The 22,404-nt window shown below is 45.6% G+C and overlaps 1 protein-coding gene and 1 pseudogene across 3 annotated transcripts; both read right to left on the reverse strand.

Moving 5' to 3' along the window:
* Window positions 1-3,904: 3,904 nt before the first annotated feature.
* On the reverse strand, window positions 3,905-4,601 carry LOC107399918 (non-histone chromosomal protein HMG-17 pseudogene; annotated as a pseudogene). Its single transcript, XR_013053124.1, has 2 exons — window positions 4,438-4,601; window positions 3,905-4,083 (listed from the first exon to the last, which is right to left on the reverse strand). The product of XR_013053124.1 is annotated as a non-histone chromosomal protein HMG-17 pseudogene (transcript).
* Window positions 4,602-7,716: 3,115 nt separating this feature from the next.
* On the reverse strand, window positions 7,717-12,323 carry LOC102905773 (olfactory receptor 1f45-like). 2 transcript variants are annotated; one of them, XM_076577506.1, is made up of 3 exons: window positions 11,731-12,323; window positions 11,455-11,586; window positions 7,717-8,948 (listed from the first exon to the last, which is right to left on the reverse strand). In XM_076577506.1, the coding sequence occupies exon 3, from the start codon at window positions 8,880-8,882 to the stop codon at window positions 7,947-7,949; it is 936 nt and encodes a 311-aa protein (XP_076433621.1). In that variant the 5' UTR covers window positions 8,883-8,948; window positions 11,455-11,586; window positions 11,731-12,323; the 3' UTR covers window positions 7,717-7,946. The 2 variants fall into 2 exon arrangements, with proteins under 2 accessions (XP_076433621.1, XP_076433622.1); XM_076577507.1 differs by lacking the exon at window positions 11,731-12,323 and having other exon boundaries at window positions 11,455-11,704.
* Between the last annotated feature and the right edge of the window lie 10,081 nt (window positions 12,324-22,404).

Consider the following 22,404-nt stretch of genomic DNA (forward strand, 5'->3'; position numbering starts at 1 on the left):
GGTTAGTGATTAAGGAAAATAATTTGAGTCTCAGGAGCCAGGCTGGCTCTAATTCTCTTAATGCTGAAAGACCCAGTCATAGGTTTCAGTGTGCACCATCAGCTGAAACAACTGATAACTTCAGGTTAGATCAGATGCTTTGATAATAGTGTGTGTGTGTGTGTGTGTGTGTGTGTGTGTGTGTGTGTGTGTGTGTACGGTCATTTATTTGTTCTAAAACATGTTTATGTTATTATTTTACACAGTGAAATATGAACACAAAGAAACCCCACACAACAAAACAATTTCACATTAGGAAACTGACGTTAAATGCTTTGAGAGGGCTCCATGAAAGCAGGTCAGTAAAAACTAAAGAATAAAGACTGTTGGCAAATTACCTGTAGGCTACAAAACCATAAAAGATTAGGAAAACAAGTTTCAAAACCTAAAATAACTCATGACTGATACTGTAGTTCTCTTACTATAGGAAAGCAAGGCAAGATGGCTCAGTGGTTAAGGGCACTGAGTACTCTTCCAGATGACCTGGGCTTGATTCCCAGTGCCCACTGGGTAGCTTATCACTATCTGTAACTCTAGTCCCAGAGGATCCAATGCTGTCTTCTGGTCTCCATGGGCACCAGGCACACATGTGGGACACAGGCATTAAATAAATTAATTTTAATGAAAGGAAAGAAAATGGCTAGAAGTCATAAACCAGTGTCTGAAGGGTGGGGCTAATCCAGGAAGAACTAGGGATTTCAGAGGACTGGCACACTAAGCCAGATATCTACTGACTGGGAATGAGTGTAATGATATACCTGACTTAAAAATAAATGTTTAGAGGATATGAGTTTACTAAATTCAATCAAATCTCATAAAAGCCAAACTTTTTTTTAATGTGGCCAATTTTAAAATACAGTGGAATAGGATGAATTATAAAATCCAATAATCTGAATGTTATAAATTCATTGCATTCATTAATAAAGGGAGGTATCACAGAGCACATCCCTAATGTGTCAAAGAATACAATCAGAACGTTGAGTACTCTAACTCAATTAGAGCAAAGCATAAAAATGAGTCTCTTGTAGCAAGAGCTACCTACTTAAACGATGAAGCTTCACCATCACCCGGGAAAACTATCATCTCTGAAGCTTTTCCTGCCTCCACGGCGCTGCTGCCCCTCTGCCTCACCACACTGATCTCTCATCCCATGGCTTCTCTGTCTGCCTCAGTAAACTCCCGAGACAATTCCTTATGTGTCCCTGTGTATGTGAGCCTGTTGGCTAGACCCTGAGCTCCAGCCCTTTCTTGGTATCCCCTGCATCAGCACAGGGTCTGAGAGTCAGTTGATATTCACATTTTTGTTGAGGAAACAGCCCTGTGTACAGACTGTGATGAGCTTTCTTGTGGGACTATCTTTGGACTGCCAGTCGACAAATAATGACTCAGAGACTAATTAGTAGTTATGAAAGCTTGGCCTTAGCTTAGGCTTTTTCCCAACTAGCTCTTATAACTTAATTAACCCATATTTTTTAATCTATGCTCTGCTATGTGACTTGGTTACCTCTTCTTAGTATGGCACATCTGACTCGCTCCGAATCTGTTGGCAAAATTCTTTGATAATAGTTTTAAGATGAATAGCCCCAGAAAACAATCTCAAGTTCACAAGGACACATAGCTGAGTTATAGATCCATTAGGTTAGGGTCAGAAATACAAAGCTGCCCAATTGTTGCTAGCTGATGTTCTTTCCTTTCTAGATTTGGTTGGTGATCAGAGGTGATGATTAATTCCTTATACCCATTTCTGCTCTCAATCTCCTAATATAAAAAAAAACTATTGATGGGCTATGGTGGCACATGCCTTTAATTAACCTCAGCACTCAGGAGGCAGAGGCAGGTAGATCTCTGTGAGTTCGAGGCCAGCCTGGTCTACAAAGTGAGTTCCAGGACAGCCAGGGCTACCCAGAGAAACCCTGTCTCAAAAAAAAATTTTTTTTAATTTAAAAAAAAGTACTGATGAGTGGGTATACACCCTAAAGATTTAAAGTAGAGCTGACTGATTTTTTTTCCAAGCCAAACTGTATTCAGCTTTATTAAAGATACTTTCCATAAACAATCACGGTTTTCCAGGCAGGACATGGGCAGACAGTCATTAACAGTATACAAGAACTTCCAAACTCCCTTCTTGTATAGACTGCCAAAATCAGAAAGCCACTATAAAACCCGATGAGTCTTCATTCGATGCTTTGAAAAGGGGGGAGAGCTTAGAGTGAGGGCTGACAGTTCACACTGAGGATGTTGTTTAACAACTTTTCACAAGCCGATCCTGACTTTCAGGAAACCAAACGAACACTGCAGGAGTATCAATCTGAAGATCCACAATCTTTTATAAAAGGAACCACTGCTCTTTTGAGGACACAATGATACCACTGCAAAGTCCAGATTGCCCAATAGACCGGCGAAACCAATTGTGGGGGTCAGGTTCCAACAGGTCTCTGTTTCTTTCTTTTTTTTTTGTGATATATATTTTTTATTTTACAATACCATTCAGTTCTACATATCAGCCATGGGTTCCCCTATTCTCCCCCCTCCCATGCCCTCCCCTTACCCCCAGCCCACCCTCGATTCCCACCTCCTCCAGGACAAGTCCTCCCCCAAGGACTGTGATCAACTTGGTAGACTCAGTCCAGGGAGGTCCAGTCCCTTCCTCCCAGACTAAGCCAAGTGTCCCTGCATAAGTTCCTGGTTTCAAACAGCCAACTCATGGAATGAGCACAGGACTTGGTCCCACTGCCTAGATGCCTCCCAAACTGATCAAGCCAATCAACTGTCTCACCTATTCAGAGGGCCTGATCCAGCTGGGAGCCCCTCAGCCTTTGGTTCATAGTTCATGTGTTTCCATTCATTTGGCTATTTTTTTTCAATAATTGAGTAAAACTGAAATTTATTATATGCCACAGTCGTCCTAGGGACCTCCATGCTATATATATAGCCTCCATGGTTCTATGGGTTGTGGTCTGATTGTTCATTTTATATCTAGAATCCACCAATGAGTGAGTACATACCATAACTGTCTTTCTGGGTTTGGGTTACCTCACTCAGGATGATTTTTTCTAGTTCCATCCATTTGCCTGCAAATTGCATGCTTTCATTGTTTTTCTCTGCTGAGTAGTACTCCATTGTGTATATGTACCACATTTTTTTCATCCATTCTTCCGTTGATGGGCATCTAGGTTGTTTCCAGGTTCTGGCTATTACAAATAGTGCTGCTATGAACATAGCTGAGCATGTATCTTTATGGTATGTATCAGCATTCTTTGGGTATATGCCCAAGAGTGGGATGGCTGGGTCTTGAGGTAGTTCGATTCCTAATTTTCTGAGAAACCGCCATACTGAGGTCTCTGTTTCTAAGGGAGTTAAGTCTATGTTGATGGTACAGGGGAGGAGGATATAAAAATGACTTTAGAGTTTCACACACACGGCATTTTGTGTCATGGTGGTCACATATGTCAACACCAGGACGTCTCTCCTGGGAGCCAAGAGGAGTCTTTCAAAATTATCAGGGAAAGATGTTTTCCAACATCAGCCATCATCAATCCAGCTTGAGAGACATTTTGTTAGTGACACATGTTCCTTCCTTCCCAGAAACAAGGAAGTGGTCTGTGTGCTAACAACATAGCTTTAAAAAAAAGTAAAACAAAATTCTGCTTTTCTTCCCTCTGTGTAGCTTTGCGCCTTTCCTGGAACTCACTCGGTAGACCAGGCTGGCCTCCAACTCACAGAGATACACCTGGCTCTGCCTCCCGAGTGCTGCGATTAAAGGCGTGCGCCACCACCGCCCGGTCCAAATGTCTGCATTTTTATAAGACTTGATAAAAAATAGCATACCAAACTGCAGTACACGGTTATCAAAGATGCACACACTTCAGTTGGCATCTCTGGCACCGTCAGCTTTCTGTGCCTGGTCTGTTTTGGCGTCTCCATTTTCTGCAGGATTATTCGCATCCTTACCAGCATCGGCCTTCCCCTTCTTCCCTTGGGACCTTCTCTCCCTTCTTTGCAGGGGCCTTTTTAGGCTTGGGCTCTGTGTTGGTTTTTGTGGTGCTCTTACCCTGTGAGGAAAGGTCACAAAACACGACAGAATCCACTAACAAGAGTTTTATTAAGATAAGGGAAAGGGACAGATGTGCACAGGCCCGCGGAAAGATGCATGAGTGAAGGAGGCCTCTGGAATCATGGCGCAGGCTTATAAAGGCTGGGCTGCAGGTCCATGTGAATATTCTACACATGCGCATAGATCACGTGGTTGCATTGCGCACTTTACACAACCTCGCAAAGCCACAGGGTCCGGGTCACGCCAGATATTTGATCTGGAAATGACTAGGCAGAAGTGACTAGATCCCGCCGGGCATGCTCAACCATGCCCAACCGTGGGGGCGTGTTGTGAATTCATATCACTCTGGCTTTGGAGGAGCAGGTTTAGCAGACAACCTTGCAGATCTTCTCTGCGGCTCCTTGGCTTTATCTCCGTTGTATCCCTTATCCCCTTCAGACTTTAGACTTTCTTTTGGGCATGGTGGTGGCGGGGGGGGGGGGGGGGGGGGGGGGGGGGGGGGCGGCATCCAGGGGTCGTTCTCGATGATTCTTCACACTGCTCCCTGATTCTTTTTCATATATAAAAGTTTAGGTTTGTGATTCCTTTCAGATTCCTTGTAAAGATAAGTAATAAAGTAATTGGCCCTTTCTTTGTAACTGCAAAATGCAGCCTCCCGATAAAAGACCTGACTGAGAAGAATACCCTGCTTGCCCACACAGTTAATCTATAACAAGTTGCTTGGGTATGAATGTATGTGGGTTCTTAAGATAATTTGCTTTTCACCTGTAATATATAAAATGTTTAATCATGTAAGAGATATGGAAAACAATATTTTTTACTGTTTGTTTTGTATTCATTGTAATCATTCATTTGAAAGACAGAATATAACCATTTTGTAATTTTTATATTGCCTGAAAGATTTTGCTGGGTTATATAAGCTGTAAGGGACAGAATAGAAATAGAATTAGAGAGAGTTACAATGAAAACATCAAGAATGAGGGAAGGAAACCATCAAGAATGAGAGAGTTAGAAGGAACTATACTGGAAACATCAAGAAAAAAGATAGAGCTAGAAGGAAACCATCAAGAGTGAGAGAAGGAAATCACCAGGGGAATAAAGAATAGAGAATGCAAAAGAATACAGAAAGGTCTGAAGGAAACTGTCAAGAGAGTGAGTGTCTTTTCCCCAAACCCTCTCAGATGGAGAAGTCCAGCAGGCACCGATGCTGTGGGTTTCCCTTTGAACCCTGTGCTGCCTGGAGACTGGTCCCCTGAGCAGCAATATCCATAGAAAAACCACATCTCAAAACAAAATAGGGTGAACTCTGTCATTTCCCGGAGAAACAATCGTCGAGGAGCCCAGCCACAGTGGCTTTAAGGAGCCATTACTTCTAGCCTTTTCCGGTCAATGGCCTGCATGTCAACTGTGGGTCACCAGTTCTTGGCACCAGCTGCTGCCTCTCATACTCACTCTTGTGTTCTTCCTGGGTCTCAGCAGGCAAGGTCTGCCTCCAGGGAGTAGTCCCTACTGGAGAGTGTCAGCAGGTGCAACGGCACACCCCACAACATGTCTTCCCTTGGTAACTTGTGATGGTCAAGGGTCAGGAAGGGCAAGCATTTGCCAGAAGCCACAACAGATGTGGAGACGTTGTTTTACAGGGCAGTGAAGAGGAAAGGTCTGTATGTCAGTTTATTGCAAAAACTAACAACAACGGGGCCTTTCAGAAAAGACAGACCTGGACTGCATTGACTACATTTTGCAAATGTTTTGAAACAGGATCTTGTGTAGCAGAAGTAGCCTCGAACTTTTGATATAGCTGAGGCTGGCATAAACTCTTGATCCTTCTGTGTTTGCCTCCCGAGTGCTGGGATACAGGTGTGGACCACTACACTCTTTTTTTTTTTTTTTTAAGGCAAACACCAAAGCCTCGTGTCATGGCACATGCCTGCAATCCCAGTAATCAGGCGGCTAAGGAAGAGAATTGGTAGTTTAAGGGCAGCCTGAAACATCTAGCAAATCCCACTGAGAGCAGGATGGAGAGAGAAAGTAATGCTTTCAAAGGATAACTATAAAAGTGGGCTGGAATGTAAGTCGTGGGGAGAATGCTCAGCACACCCAAGGCCCTCAGTTTTGAGCAACGCCAGAGTATCAGTCAGTCATCCGGGCTTAGCTGTCAGATCAGATCTCACTACAGTCAGAAAGTTAGATGTGGGCTGGGGGGTTGCTCAGTGGTTAGAGCACTTGTTGCTCTTGTAAAGGACCTGGCTTCAACTCCCAGACCCATGTGGTGGCTCACAACAGCCTGTAACCACCCAGCTGCTGAAGTCTTCTGGAAAGGATGGGGTAACTCTAAAAATAATGGATCTGAGAGAACACAAAAGCAGAGGCTTTTCGGGGAAGTGGGGCTTAGTCCACAAGGGAACAGGAAGAGGCCTGGCAGCGGGTCTAAGCAGAGGGAACATTGAATGTTGGTTTCTTTACCGCGTGCCACACACATGACCTCAGCTACGTGCACTCCTAAGGTTATACAGCCCATCGGGAAGCTCCTAAAGGGTCCCAGGTTTTTGTTCTCCTCATCTCTGGGGGCCTGAAGATGTGTCTCCTCTGAGGCTTCTGAAATGCTTTTATTGATGGTAGTAGTCATATTTCACAAAAGGTGCTTTTGTGGCCCAACCTCTAGGAAGACCATAATGGAGGACACATATGAAGATTGCCCATTAGAAACACCTCAGATGTTTTCTTAATCTCACTGTTACCCCACCCTGCAGAGCTCCGGCTTACTTGTTCAATACGAAGATTTTACACTATAATAGATTCCTAGGTGATCACAATGTTCAACTGCACATGTTACACATATCTTCCTACAGACTCTTATTAAAACAGGACCATCTCCTAGAGGCAGGTGAGATGGCTCAGTGGATAAAGTCACTCACCACAGGCTTGACTCCGTGAGCTGGATTCCCGGAACCCACACAGTTGAAAAGAGATAATTCACTCCTGCAAATTGTCTTCTGACCTCCACATTACAGGTCATGACATGCATGTTTTCGCGCGCGGGCCCGCACGCACACATGCGCACACACACACAAATACATTTAAATAAAAACAAAAACATTTAAACATTTTTTTTCTTGTTTATATTTGAGATAAGGTCTTACTGTGTAGCCTTGGCTGGCCTAGGACTCTCTATATAGACCAGGACCTCAAACTCACAGAGACCCACCTGCCTCTGCTACGGCACCACACTTAGCTCAAAAGTAAACCTTACTTCAGACAGGAGGTAGTTCGGTCTGTCAGGTTCTTGCCTTCCAAGCACCAGGGGCTGAGTTTAATCCTCAGAACCAACACAGAAGCAGGACACAGTTGAGTGTGTTTGTAATCCCAGGGCTGAGGGCGTGAAACCAAGTGGAGTCCAGGGGCACACAGGCCAGCCAGTCGAGCCTAATTAATGAGCCTAAGGTCCCATGAGTGACACTGTCTCAAAAAAAAGGTGTACGGCTCCTGAGAAATGACATTCAAGATTGACCTCTGTCCTCAGTTCACACATTCACAAACATATACCAAATGTATGAACATGAAGCATAGACAGACAGACAAACAGGCAGGCAGACAAAAAGTAACAAGCTGACTGGCACACAAAATAATTTTAAAGTTTAGTATGAATGCTACAGAATGTATTTCAGTGGTAGAGCTCTGACCTAGAACCCCAGAAACAAACAAAAGCGAGACCAAGTCCCATTATTTGGTAAACACATTCATGGACCTGGTCAATGAAACAATTGTTTTTGACTGAGCCCAACACAGTCCAGTTGCTGAATTGTGCTCAACTCGGAAATGTGATAGGGAACAAGGATCAGTCCAAATCTTCTCATTAAACAGAAGTCCTTCTCTGGACTACTTTGCGTAGAGCCCCTTTCAGGTCCCTGTTCCTCAGGCTGTAGATGAAAGGGTTCAGCATGGGGGTCACCACTGTGTACAGCACAGTGGCTGCCGTGTCCTTCTCAGATGAATGTGCAGATAAGGGGTTGAAATACACGGCGATGATGGTGCCATAGAAGAGGCCGACCACAGCCAGGTGGGAGCTGCAGGTGGAGAAGGCTTTCCATCTTCCCCTTGCGGATGAGACTCTCAGGACAGCAGAGGTGATGCGGGTGTAGGAGACCAGGATGCACACAAATGGGGTGACCATGATCACAGCTCCCTCTGTGAGAATCATCAGCTCATTGAGGTGTGTGTCTGAGCAGGAGAGTTTCAGGAGGGGAGTGATGTCACAGAAGAAGTGGGGGATGGTGTTGTCTGCACAGAATGAGAGTCTAGCCATGAGCAGGGTGTGTAATAGGACATTCAGATTGGCAGTGACCCACGATCCAGCCACCATGAGGACACAGAGCTGATGGGTCATCTTTGTTGTGTAGTGTAAGGGGTGGCATATGGCCACATACCGGTCATAGGCCATCACAGCCAGCAGGAAATTGTCCATGTCCACAAACATGAAAAGGAAATACATCTGTGTGAGACACCCAGAGAAGGATATGGCCTGACTCCCGAGTATGTGGTTGGCCAGCACCTTGGGGACAGTGGTGGAGGAGAAGCAGACATCCACAAAGGACAGGTTGCTGAGGAAGAAGTACATGGGGGTGTGCAGGCGGGAGTCTGTGCCGATGGCCAGGATGATGAGCAGGTTTCCCAGGACAGTGGCCAGGTACATGATGAGGAAGAGCAGGAAGAGGAGCTGCTGCTGCTGGGGCTGCCTGGAGAGTCCCAGGAGGAGGAACTCGGAGACGCTGGACTGGTTGCTGCCTCTCATTGGAGTATGAGCAGGCACCTGATGATTAAATCCTGAAACTTGGGAGTACGGGTGAAGACAGGACAACTAAAATTACAGAGAAATAGGTGAGAGGAGTTAGCGAAAGTGTGAGCACTTTGCTCCCTGTGGTGCCTTCATTTCTTCCTCAACACCATGAGCCAGCGTGTGTATGGGTTGTATATGTATGGATTGTGTGTGCATGGGTTGTGTATGTATAGCTGTGTGTGTATGGGTTGTGTGTGTATGGGTTATGTGTGTATGGGTTATGTGTGTATGGGTTGTGGGGGGGTTGTGTGTGTATGGGTTATGTGTGTATGGGTTATGTGTGTATGGGTTGTGGGGGGGGGTTGTGTGTGTATGGGTTGTGGGGGCGGGGGTTGTGTGTGTGTATAGGTTGTGGAGGGGGTTGTGTGTGTGTATGGGTTGTGTGTGTATAGGTTGTGGAGGGGGTTGTGTGTGTATGGGTTGTGGGGGCGGGGGTTGTGTGTGTATATAGGTTGTGGGGGGTTGTGTGTGTATGGGCTGTGTGTGTATGGGCTGTGTGTGTATGGGTTGTGTGTGTATGGGCTGTGTGTGTATGGGTTGTGTGTGTATGGGCTGTGTGTGTATGGGCTGTGTGTGTATGGGCTGTGTGTGTATGGGCTGTGTGTGTATGGGTTGTGTGTGTATGGGTTGTGTGTGTATGGGTTGTGTGTGTATGGGTTGTGTGTATATGGGTTGTGTATGTATGGGCTGTGTGTGTATGGGTTGTGGGTGTATGGGTTGTGGGTGTATGGGTTGTGTGTGTATGGGTTGTGTGTGTATGGGTTGTGTGTGTATGGGTTGTGTGTGTATGGGTTGTGTGTGTATGGGTTGTGTGTGTATGGGTTGTGCATCTCAGGAAGGATGTTGGACTGATTATGACAGTAGTTCCTGGTCAGCAATGTGTGCTGATTGAACTTTCTATCATTATTTCCCTTTTTGATCTTTAAGACAGGTTCTCCCCAAGCTGTCCTGAGTGGCCTTGAACTTAGAATCCTCCTGACCTTGCCTCCCAAGTTCATGGGTAACATGATAGCAATGCCTGACCACCTAATGGTTTTTAAAAGTATAATTTTTTAAATTATTTTTATTATATGTGCATTGGTGTTTTGCCTGCATGAATGTCTGTGTGAGGGTGTCAGATTCCCTGGAGCTGGGGGTAGAGACAGCTACAAGCTGCCATGTGGGTGCTGGGTCCTCTGGAAGAGCAGCCAGTGCTCTTAACCACTGAGCCATCTTTCCAGTCCCCAGAAAATAAAATAAAAGTGTGATTTTTAAGAAATTACAGACATAGCCTGGTGGTAGTAGTGCACACTTTTAATCTCAACACTTGGGAGGCAGAGGCAGGCAGATCACTGAGTTCAGGGCCAACTTGATCTACAGAGCAAGTTCCAGAACAGCCTACAGAGCTGTACAGAGAAACCCTGTCTCAAAAAACCTAAAAAAAAAAATTTACAGACATAAGAAATCTAGCTGAGTTAGGAGGGAGGGTGTGGTAGTATATGCCTGGGATCCCAGAATGCAGAATGTGGAGGCAGAAGGGTCAAGATTTCAAGGTCATCAGCTACATAGTAGTCTAAGGACAGCCTAAGATACAAGCAATTTTATTTAGATGTCTATCAATGGATTAATAGACAAAAAAAATATGGTATATATATATATATATATACATTGTGGTGTTTTATTAAAAATAAGAATCAGGAAAAACAAAAACAAAAAAACTACATTTCTATTTGTTTGTTATTTTGGGTTTTGGATTTGTTTTTGTTTTTGTTTTTCCAGACAGGGTTTCTCTGTGAAGCCCTGGCTGTCCTGGAACCTGCTCTGTAGGCCAAGCTGGCCTCAAACTCATGGAGATCCACCTGCCTCTGCTTTCCAAGTGCTTCCTACCACATGACTTCATTTCTTTTCAAATGGGAAATCTAGGTTAAAAAAGGTGGCACAAACCTATAATCTCACTAATCCAGAGGAAGAGACAGACAGATCTCTGTGAGTTTGAAGCCAGCCTGCTCCACAGAGTAAGTTCTAGGACAGCCAGAGCTATAGAGAGAGATTGTATCTGTTTTTAAATTTTAATTAATAACATTTTTAATAATTAATGCATAATAATAATAAAAACATTAAAGTAGAAGGGAACCTACTTCAAGGGACAGGGACACCAGAGGGGACAAAAAAGTCAGTAAAAGATGAGATGAATTATATGTGATCAAAGTATATTTTATACATGTGTAAAACTGCCACAATTAAACCAATTTTATACAATTAATCTATATTAACAATAAAATATAAAAACACAAAAACTACACATACCCACACAGAGTGGTTGCCATGGATGCTGGCAGGTTGCAAGCATTTAACTCCCAGTATTATCGATGTTATCAGCATGATTAACCATGTTGCTTTGGAGGAAACATGGACTCTCCATCCTCTCTAATCTGAACAAATCACAAATTCCTGTTTGCTCTGCAGACCAAATTAGCCTCATCCAAAACCACTCCCAGACTGATAATCACATTGTGCCGCTCTCTAGCCTCATGTCTACAGAGCTCACCTCCAAGTGCTAAACCAGGACTCCTTGGCTAGGTGCACTGAGCTGAACTTGTAGGATTAGAGCAGAAGAATGAATCAGAGGTCTGGGCAGAAACTTGGCCAACCTGGACTCTCCACAGTCAGGATCCCAGAACTGGCAAGACAGACGCTGGTTAGAATGGGTGATTATAAAGAACGGTCAGTGACCTCAGGACTGTTAACGACGTGGTTCCACTTAAAACTAAGGGGTGTCCCTGGAAGGTTCCATCTCCCATATGCAATATCAAGTCCTACTGACCTGACTGAGAGCAGATGGCAGTCCTCGATGTCACCAGAAGTGTTGGGCTTGCATCATTTTTTTTACTTGGCCGGAAGTTGTTTGTCTGAGGGTGGGGGAAGTGTCACTGGTGTTGTTGGGCTGTATGCAGGAGGCTCTGGAGCCTGGCCTCAGCCCTCAGAACCAGAAGGCCATCTGAAGGAGTCACAGGACAAGCTCGTCAGAGGAGCTTCCATGGCCACTAGGGCCATAGTCCCTGAGAGCCTCGTTAGAGACGAGCAATTTGTCCTTTCGCCTTCTTGGGCTCTTTGGGGTCCAACACTGATGATAAAGACTTGTCACCTGAGTTTCTGCCTCTGGACTTAAACAACACTGAAAATGGAAGAATATTGAGGGTGATTACAGGCAATATCCTTCTGCTACAGAAAACCTCAGAATCCAGTGTTTTCTCTTTTACCTACCCGGTTCAAGTTAACGTCATTGTTGAGCAATGTGAAGCCATGTAAGAATCAAGAGACTGACCTTCAAGAGCTGATGAGATGGCCCAGTTAAAGGCACTAGCCACCGAGCACGATGACCTCAGCTGATCCCCCAAGACCCACGTGCTCCAACTGGCTCTGGCTGCTTGTTCTCTGATAGCCACACGCACTATGGCTTGCTTGTGGGCACGCGCAAGTGCGAGAGCGCACACGCACGCACACACACACACACACACACACACACACACACACACACACACACTGTGTTGGTTTGAATGAGAATGGCCCCTATAGGCTCATATTTAAATGTTTGGTTCCAGGTTGGTGAACTGTTTGGGGAAGGATCAGGAGGTGCGGCCTTGTTGAAGGAAGTGTGTCACCAGGGGTAGGTTTTGAGGTCTCAAAAGCCCGCACTAGCTAGGTTCAGTCTCTTGCCCTCTGCCTCCAACTTATGGATCAGATGTGAGCTCTCAGCTGCTGCTCCAGTGCCACGCCTACCCATCTGCTGCCTGCTTCCCACCATGATGGTCATGGGCTGACCCTCTGACATTATAAGCAAGCCCCCAATTAGATGCTTTCTTTTACAAGTTGTCTTGGTCATGGTGTCTCTTCACAGCAATAGAAAATAAACCAAGACACACGCACAATGTAATTTTTAAAGTTTTAAAAAAGAGAGCCGGGTATGATGGCGCACACCTTTAATCCCAGCACCTGGGAGGCAGAGGCAGGTGGATTTCTGTGAGTTCCAGACCAGATTGGTCTACATAGTTAGTTCAGGCCAGTCAAGGATACATAGTGAGACCATGTCCCCAAAAGAATACAAATGAAATAAAGTAGAAAGTTAATAAGCTTCTGAATTTCACAGCACTGTACACTCTTCCTAATCCACTGCTACCTGTTATATGACTCTGGGAAAGCAACTGACCCCCTTCCTTACAGTCACAAAACTTTCCCCTCCATCGAGCGAGGAAGTAAGCCATCTCAAGGAGCTGTGACACATGACCAGCTGAGACAATTGATATTAAATATCTCACGACTCTTGACCTCATCAGAGCCCTTGCCCACCAGGCAGAGGCCATGTACTAAGTCACATTTGCATCACTCTGCTTAGTCACCTGTACCCTGGGTAGATATTGTCTGGAGATGATGCTGTGTGCACATGCACCGTCATATGCCGACAGTCATTTTCACAAAGAGCCATGGGACAAGTCTACTCGTTTGTTTTTTTTTTTTTAATTTTAGAGGAAATAAGAAATAGAAACCATTGCTGAGTCTATTTACAAACTGATAGAATGTGGATTCTAATAAGTAAAAGAGAAATCTTGAGTCCCATGGGTAACCTTCTTCAAGAATTTTTCTCAGGGTTGGAGAGATGGCTCAGCAGTTAAGAACATTTCCTCCTCTTGCAGAGGCCCCAGATTCAATTTCTAGCACCCACATGGTGGCTCAAAACCATCCATAACTCTAGTTCCAGGGGATCTGATGTTCTCTTGTGAGCTCTGCAGGTACCATGCATGCTTGTGGTACATAGACATGCAGGCAGGCAATACACTCATACACACAAAAATTGTTTTTTAATTAATAAAAAAATTTTCTCTATAAGCCAGGCATGGTGGAACATCCTGTAAGTTCAACACTTGGGAGGAGAATTGGGAGTTCAAAGCCAACCTCAGCTACATAGTGGGGCCAACCTTAATCGAATGAGACCTTGTCTACACACACACACACACACACACACACACACACACACACACACACACATACACACCACACACTTTTTATCTATAGGTGCTTATTTATTGTAAGGTTGCCATAAAGCATTTGATCTTACACATTGTGAAGTTCCCTTTCCTGGATTAATACCACTAACTGTCCATAAAAATAACCACACACTCTGAGTCAGAAATGTCACCTGAATCCTTGAAATTATGTCTTTTGGAAACTTAAGGTTAGAATGCAATTGTCCTCAACAAGTTTATGTTTGGAGGCTTTGTGTCTCGTTACTTCCCTATTTAGGGAAACTGGAAGCTGCAGGTCTGGTGATTGCTGTGTCCTTCTGGACTCTATCTTGCCTCAAGCACCTGTCTGCCCCTCACTCTATGTCCTCTCTGTCATGAGGTGGACAAGCACTCTTAATTCATACTCCCATTCACATGCTCTTCCCAAGCACACTCGGGCAGACAACCACAGGCTGACGGCTCCAAACTACAAGCCCAAAACAAACCCTCCCTAACTGAACTTTTTCTGTTAGGTAGTCCGCTCTAGGGACACAAAAGTAACTAGTACAAAAAGTATGTTATTCTAATCTGCCCTGGGTTATTTATTACCCAAATTCTTTATTCATGTGTCTTAATTAATACTGTTACTACAGATAACTCAAAACTAAAACCTCAGGGTTATAATGAGCTCTAATAGCCTCATCAGACACTAATAGATAAGTTCTGCCCATCCTATCTCCAAAAATAGTCCCCCCAAATCAAAATAAAACAAATAATACACAAAGCTAATTACAAAAAAAAAGCCCAAAAGAGAATAGTCATGAATTAGTAAATGGGTTATTTGAAAGTGATAGAAAACAAACTTTAATCAGCCTAAAGAGAAACGGGATCTACTGATGGATGTAAATGCAAAGTTCAAACTGTCTTTTTTGGAAGTCTGTGTTTTCAGATATTACTAAATTCAGGACCCCGTTGATGACGTCACAACAATGCATTTCCTCTTCACTTTGTTTCTGTTGTGTGATTTTTTTTCTCGGGAGAAGTGAAGAAACGTCTCTTCAATACAGATAGTGTGAGCATTACAGCTTGGATGTAGAGGTATCCTGGCAGTCAGGAGCCAAGGAGTACCACAAAGTCACTCTAAGCGTAGCAACTTAAAACTGCTGCAGGGAAGTTTCCCCAAAGTAACAACTCTGCCCCAGCAGGGGAGGGTTCCCCAGCCAAGTCCCAGAAGTGTAACAGCTCTGCTCTCCTAGAGGAAGTTTCCCCAGAGAAAGTGTTAGAGTTCTCTTCCGCTGAGCAGTTACAGCTGGGATCAGAACCAGTGAAAAGGTTACAAAGTACAAGAAACCTCACTGAAAAGATTTATTGGTAGGGGGAGGGGGAGGAAAAATCCAGGAAGGTGGCTGCCTCTAGTGCGAGAAGCCGCAGCAAACTGAACTGAGTACAGAGCTTCTTGGGAGGAGGGGATTGGAGCTTTCCAGGGTGGCCTGGGATTGGTAGACTTTTGTGATCTGATTCTAGGGCATGCTCAGGGATTGGTGGGATTTCAAGCTCAGGGACCTCAGAGATTGGTGGGATTTTGAGCTCAGGGATTGGTGAGATTCTGTAGCCTGACTCTGGGGCAAGCTCAGGAATTGGTGGGATTTCAAGCCTCCTGGGGTCAAGTCAGGGTCAGGGTGTTTTTCCTTGGCCCTTTTCACCCTACAGATAGGACATCAACAAAGGGAGTATTCCATCCAGAGCCTTTGTGGTGAGCCGATGACGTCACTGGGTTATTTTTAGGATTGCTGCTGAGTGATTACTTACAGGACCATGAGTGAGGTTCACGGGAGGACAGGTGAGGGGTGCCCACAGGAGCATGGGTAGGGCTTAGGGGAGCTTGGGTGAGCGTTCACTTAGAGGAGCATGAGTGAGGGGTTACAGAAGCTTGGGTGACTCGAAAGCAGCTTCCTCACTGACGAGTCCCACCCCAGCATGACAACAATTCACCAAAGCTGCACCACCTGAGTCCCAACTCCGACCAACTTCCTACTGCTGTAGCGTATGTAGTCGGAGGACGGGTTAGGACAGGACAGGGTGGTAAGGCTCGGACAAGAGTCAGAGGACATCCTTCTCAGGAGGGAATGTTAACAGCCCCGTTATCATTGCACAGGCCTACCTGTCCCTGCACGCTTCGCTGTTTGGTTGTCATGACAGCAGGGCCAGAGTATTCTGTAGTCTCCATAGCAATCTGTCCTAAATCTTTCCAAATCTGGCCAAAGGTCTTGTCAGGCCCAGAAGAAACAGCTTCACTGCAACAGCTTCTATTCAACTTCAATTTATAGACTTTCTCTTGCCATATAACATATCTGTCAATAACTCCAAAATCACACCTTCCCAGAGCAACAGTGACCCCCCCCCCAGACCAACGGTGACCTCCCAGGCTAACAGTGACCCTCCTAAGCCAACGGTGACCCCCCCAGACCAACAGTGACCTCCCAGACTAACAGTGACCCCCCCATACTAACAGTGACCCCTCCAGACCAACAATGACCCCCCCAAACCAACAGTGACCCCCTCAGACCAACAGTGACCCCCCAAACCAACAATGACCCCTCCCAGACTAATAGTGACCCCTCCCAGACCAACAATTACCCCTCCCAGATCAACAGTGATCCCTCCAGACCAACAGTGAACCCTCCCAGACTAACAGTGACCCCTCCCAGACTAACAGTGACTCCCTAAATCAACAGTGACCCCTCCAAACCAACAGTGACAGCATGCATACAGCTTCTCTCCACCTTGAGTTGCTAAACCAGGTAAGGCTGTCATCTTCCCCTCCTGGGACACAAGCACAAACCTGAACCAGCCATTCCCATGGGAGCCAGGATATTGTGGACATCCTAGATCATGGACCAAATGTGCCCTACTATAGTTTTGATCTTAAGACATTTCATCTCAGTTGTGAATTTAATGAGCTAGATCTAGAATCACTAGGAAGACAAGCCTCTTGGGCATGCCTGAGAGAAAAAACTTTTTTTCTATCAAGGTATTTAGCCCAATAAGATCTCATGGTTCCTGAACCTCCCCCTTCCACTTTGTCTCAATTAGCCAATCGCATTAGATTGTAAAGTTGTGCTACAGCCAATGGGGTGAGACACATTCACCAGCTGCTTCAGGGATGGAGGACCAAGGCCGTCTTGGCAGGCAAGCTCAACATCCCTACTGGGTTTCTAGTGCGCCCTTTCTACAAAGAGGAACTGCTTTGCCAAGTGACTTTCTCTTTTTTAGTGTGCTCCTTTGTGCGACACCAAGATTTATTTTGCTAACAATTGTGGGGCTCATCCGGGATTTCAAATCCATCTGAGAGAGTGTTTAGATCCCTCCTTTAGGGGAAGAGTGTCCCACCCCCATTGTGGTGGCCTCCGTGATCTCAGGTGAATGGCACTCTTGGATCCATAGCAATTCCAGGACAGAAAGTTTCTCAGGAATGTGAGAAGCCCCAAGAAAATGCCTTCGAGACCGGAAAGCTCCCATGCAGAAGACCATGGTAGGAAATGCAAAGATGGCCCAGTACGCCTTGGTGGCTGGGCCATCCCAGGGTTGAATAAGAGAATGAATGAGATGTGTCACTGACATGAAGTGAGCATGGAGTCCTGATCCATAACTCCAAAGGTGTCCTTGCTGGCTTCCGAAGGCTAAGTGCCCAACAAAGGGCACTGTCCCACGAGGGAATTGGTTGGAGATGTATGAAGCATCCAAACTTAGAGTACAAGAAGCCTCCATTACTAGATACTTAGATTCTGATTGGTTATCAAAGTGCAAGAAACCTCTATCAGGTAGGGATTCGAGTCTGGTAGGTTAACTCTTATAAAGCCAGGATGAGAAACAATTAAGTTTTTTAAAAGTCCTAAAGAAATAAATTCCCCAGACAGGGAATAACTACTCCTCTGGTTGGCCCAGAGGCTCCTCAACTCCATTCAGTATTCACAAATCTGTCTGACTTCAGCCTAAGAGAGAAAATGGTGCTAAGGTCACACTCCCCTTCCCAGCCCATCCATGAGCTCCCAGTGCAACAGCACCACCTACAGGCACTGGGCACACCTACACTTGCCCTCTCCTGTCATGGTTCCCTTCCCGATCGCCTTCCCAGCCCATCCATGAGCTCCCAGTGCAACAGCACCACCTACAGGCACCGGGCACACCTACACTTGCCTCTCCTGTCATGGTTCCCCTGCCCGTGAAACTTCAGGGAGGTCAAAACAGGTCTAGGTGACGCCGCTTGGAGTTCACGGTTACAGTGTGTGCTAAGACATATGGACTCCCTTTTCTTGGAGTGAGACCATGAAGTCATTCCTCTGTCTCTTTGTTTTTCTTTTTTCCTTTTCCAGATTCACATGCCTAGGCTACATGTACTGTCTTCTCCTACATCCAGGCTAACCTAACTCAGTGCCTTTATTTATTTTTTTTTTCAGAAGAAGAGTAACTGTCCACATCTAATCTGTGAGACATGGATCCCAGAGAGACTTGTGTCCTGATGGCTAATTTTATCATAGAGCTGCGCTCACAATAAGCAAAAAGTAACTATATTGTATTCTCACCATCTTGGCTGGTGACCTTATCAAGATGAAGACGACAAGAGAATTGGTTATCACCTTAGTTAGTGACATCATCAAGATGGCCATAACCGCCGGGCGGTGGTGGCGCACGCCTTTAATCCCAGCACTCGGGAGGCAGAGCCAGGCGGATCTCTGTGAGTTCGAGGCCAGCCTGGGCTACCAAGTGAGCTCCAGGAAAGGCGCAAAGCTACACAGAGAAACCCTGTCTCGAAAAACCAAAAAAAAAAAAAAAAAAAAAAAAAAAGATGGCCATAACCATGTGACTTCACTGCCATCTTGGTTACCACACGTTGCATGAATCAAAATGTTAGCACCAGTAATCCACCTGAGCTCCCAGGGGATTCCTGCACCTCTATAATTTCCTGCATTACAGCCCAGGCACATGTCCCGGTTCTCTTCTCCCAACTTTGTTTTCTTTTCTGGTTTTCACCTGGCTTGGTGCCTAATGGAATCATGGAAGTGGGAGACCCAGAGGAGACTCCAGCATGATTCTACTGCCCTGTGATGAGGCCATTGCATTTTGACATTAGACCACAGAGATGATTCCAGACCTCCATGGTGGAAGTGGTAAAGGGAAGCCGGAGAAGCCAGAGGTTCCTCTAAATTAAAGTGACCCCTGAGGACTAGATCTTCAACTGATCTTAACTGTTAAAAGAAAGTATTGATTCTGGTCACCTGCATGGTCTTAAATATCACACAAGAAAGTGTAACCAAGGACTAAAATGAGGGGTGTGTTTCTTTAACAGTCCAAAGATCTCACTTCCCGGACATTAGATTTAAACCCATGTGGGATGTCATCCATACAAATTTATCACTCGTTTTTTTCTTTTTGATAAGAAAAATAGCCAGGCGGAGGTGGTGCACACCTTTGATCCCAGCACTCAGGAGACAGGGATAGGTAGATTTCTGTGAGATTGAGGCCAGCCTGAACTACAGATAAGTTCCAGGACAACCAGGGATACCCATTGAAACTTTGTCTTAAAAAATAAAAAAGAAAGAAGGTAGGAGACTTCAGACCCTAGCTCTCTGCTACACCTATCTAAAGCTAAGGGAGACAGGTCCACTCTTGCTCTAGTTTCATTTTCTTCCTATCTAGAGCCAATTGAGAGGGCCTTCTGACTCTAGACATGCCAACAGCTGTCTAGGCATCTGAAAGCAAATCCTGGGCTCATCACTCTGGAAACCAGCCTTAGAGGCCAAAGAAAAACAAGGCGCCTAATTGATAGAGGCTGTAATCTTGAGACAGGGTTTCCCCGTGTAGACCTGGCCATCCCGGAATTCACTCTGTAGACCAGGTTGGCCTGGAGGCTCAATCTCTAAAAGAGATTCTAATGGACTTTGATTTGGACCTTAAAGAAAATGTCCTCTAGCCGGGCGGTGGTAGCACACGCCTTTAATCCCAACACTCAGGAGGCAGAGCGAAGCGGATTGCTGAATTCAAGGCCAGCCTGGTCTATAGAGTAAGATCCAGGACAGACACCAAAACTACACAGAGAAACCCTGTCTTGAAAAACTGGGCGGGGGCGGGGAATGTCCTCTGTTCTATTCTCCTGGCTTCCTGCCTAGCTTGTAATGCCAATAGCTCTCCCATTTCTATTCGGGTACCAGCCAAGGACTTCCCTTCCTCCAGACACCTGGTTGGTATCCAAATAAAAGCACCCACGTGCTTTTGGGTAGGCCTGCTGGAGGGGTACCCTGCTGCCAGGCCCAATGGCCTCATCTAGCTGGAAGAAGCCAGGGCTGTCACTGCCCCAATTCCACAATGGCAGTTAGGGTTACTGGTATGGATTCACAACACACCCCCACGGTTGGGCATGGTTGTGCATGCCCTGTATTTCCGGGTCAAAACATCTCCTGTGACCAGGACCCCGTGACTTTGCATGGTTGTGAAAAGCACGCAGCACAACCATGTGATCTATGCACATTCATAGAATAGCCACATGGGCCTGTATGCACAGGCATGGCCCAGCCTTTATAAGCCAGCGCCATGATTCCCGGTGCCATCTTTACTCACGTGTCTTTTCCACAGGCCTGTGCACCTCTGTCTCTTTACCTTATCTTAATAAAACTCTTGTTAGTGAATTCTGTCGTGTTTCATGTCATTTCCTCGCAGGGTAAGAGCGCCGCAAATAACCAACAGTTACCTCTTGTGGGGGTTGTGAAAAAAGGCTGGAAGTTCAAAACTTTGGGTGGGCAATCTAGGGTAAAAAGATCCCAAAGAAAAGAGACCAGTTTCCCCTTGGCTACAAGCCAAAAATGTCCTTGGGCCCTTGGAAGCCTCATCACTGACTGAGGCCAGAGAGGTCAAAGGTATTGGGGGGAGGGGCTGCTCTCTGATATGTTCCTAGACAATTCTAGGGTTTCTTTTTCAGAGCAGGGGGAATAATACAATAGCACTAAGGACCTGTTAAGAGAAAAGTCCTTCTAGTCGAGAGAATAGAATCTGTGGTCAGAGTGAACCCTCCTCACTGTTACTGTTGCTTGGTCAGGGGCCACCCCTAAGAAGAGCTCACTTTATGTTTAGGTCATCACTTGTCACAACCATCATTGACTGTGACTAGAGACTTCAAATGGCCAACATGGTGGCTAAGACTGAAAGAAAAATAAAGAGGGGATGGTGAGAAACAGCTTTTTCTGTCGAAAGTATCTAACCTGACAAGGGCCGGATACCCTGAACCTTCCCACATCCATCGTCAAGCAGGAAATGCCCCTACACACACACACACACACACACACACACACACACACACACACACACATACACACAGCCAATCCGGTGGGGGCATTTTCTCAGTTGAGCTTCCAAAATAACTTCAGCTTGTGTCAAGTTGGCTTTTAAACTAGTCAACACACTGACAGAGCCAAATTATACTCTAACACAGTCTGCCAAAGTGTAATGTAGAAAAATGTTGAGTTCATCGTGATGTGTGTGTAAATCACTGGTACAAGAAGAAAATAGCTAAAGATCTTCAAACCAAAGTGGGGGGGAGGGGGGAGGGAAGGACCTATAGGAAGAAGCCAAGAGTTAAAAATTGATGGAGCTGAGATTTGCATTAGGGGTGTAGAAGCTAACAAAACAGCATTTGTCTGTTTGTTTGGAGACACAGTCTCACTACATAACCCTGGCAAGCTTAGAACCCACTATGTGCACCAGGCTGGCTTTGAACTGATAAAGGTCAGCCTGCCTCTGTCTCCCAAATGCTGGGATGACATCACACTCAGCTAACAAAACAAATATTTAAAACACCGGAGAAAAGCTGGGTGTGGCAGCTCACACCTATAACCCCAGCTCTGGCAGAGGCTAAGGCAAGGTTATTCCGAGCACTGGGGAGGCAGAGGCAGGGGGAATCCCTGTGAGTTCAAGGCCAGCCTGGTCTAAAGAGTGAATTCCAAAACAGTCAGGCTACTCAGAGAAACCTTGTCCAGAGAGAGAGAGAGGGAGGGAGGGAGGGAGGGAGGGAGATAGAGATAGAGATAGAGATAGAGATAGAGATAGAGATAGAGATAGAGATAGAGATAGAGATAGAGAGAGAGAGAGAGAGAGAGAGAGAGAGAGAGAGAGAGAGAGAGATTGAGGCAAGTTGGGAGTATGGCGCTGGCTTATTATTCCAGCACTTAAGAGGACAACAAAGTAGGATCAAGGGTTTGAGGCCATCCTTGGCTACGTACTAGGTTTGAAGCCTGCCCGGGCAGATTGGGGGAAAGGAGGGAGAAAGGGAGAGAAAGAGCAAGGGAGAAGGGGAAGAGATACCAAGCCCATCTTGAGCTACACAGTAAGATGCTGTCGAGAAGAGGATAGAATGAGAAAATAGAAATAAGAGAACAGAGGTGGGCTCCAGTTTAGAATCTATTGCTGCTTTTCGCCTCCATTCCCTTCCTCCTCCAGCTTGAGTCTTG

Source organism: Peromyscus maniculatus, chromosome 8 (genome assembly GCF_049852395.1).
Source record: "Peromyscus maniculatus bairdii isolate BWxNUB_F1_BW_parent chromosome 8, HU_Pman_BW_mat_3.1, whole genome shotgun sequence".
NCBI lineage: Eukaryota > Metazoa > Chordata > Mammalia > Rodentia > Cricetidae > Peromyscus > Peromyscus maniculatus.

What these genes read in the sequence shown, in the direction of transcription:
- LOC102905773 (XM_076577506.1), bottom strand. Translation starts at nt 8,882, where the DNA reads ATGAGAGGCAGCAACCAGTCCAGCGTCTCCGAGTTCCTCCTCCTGGGA.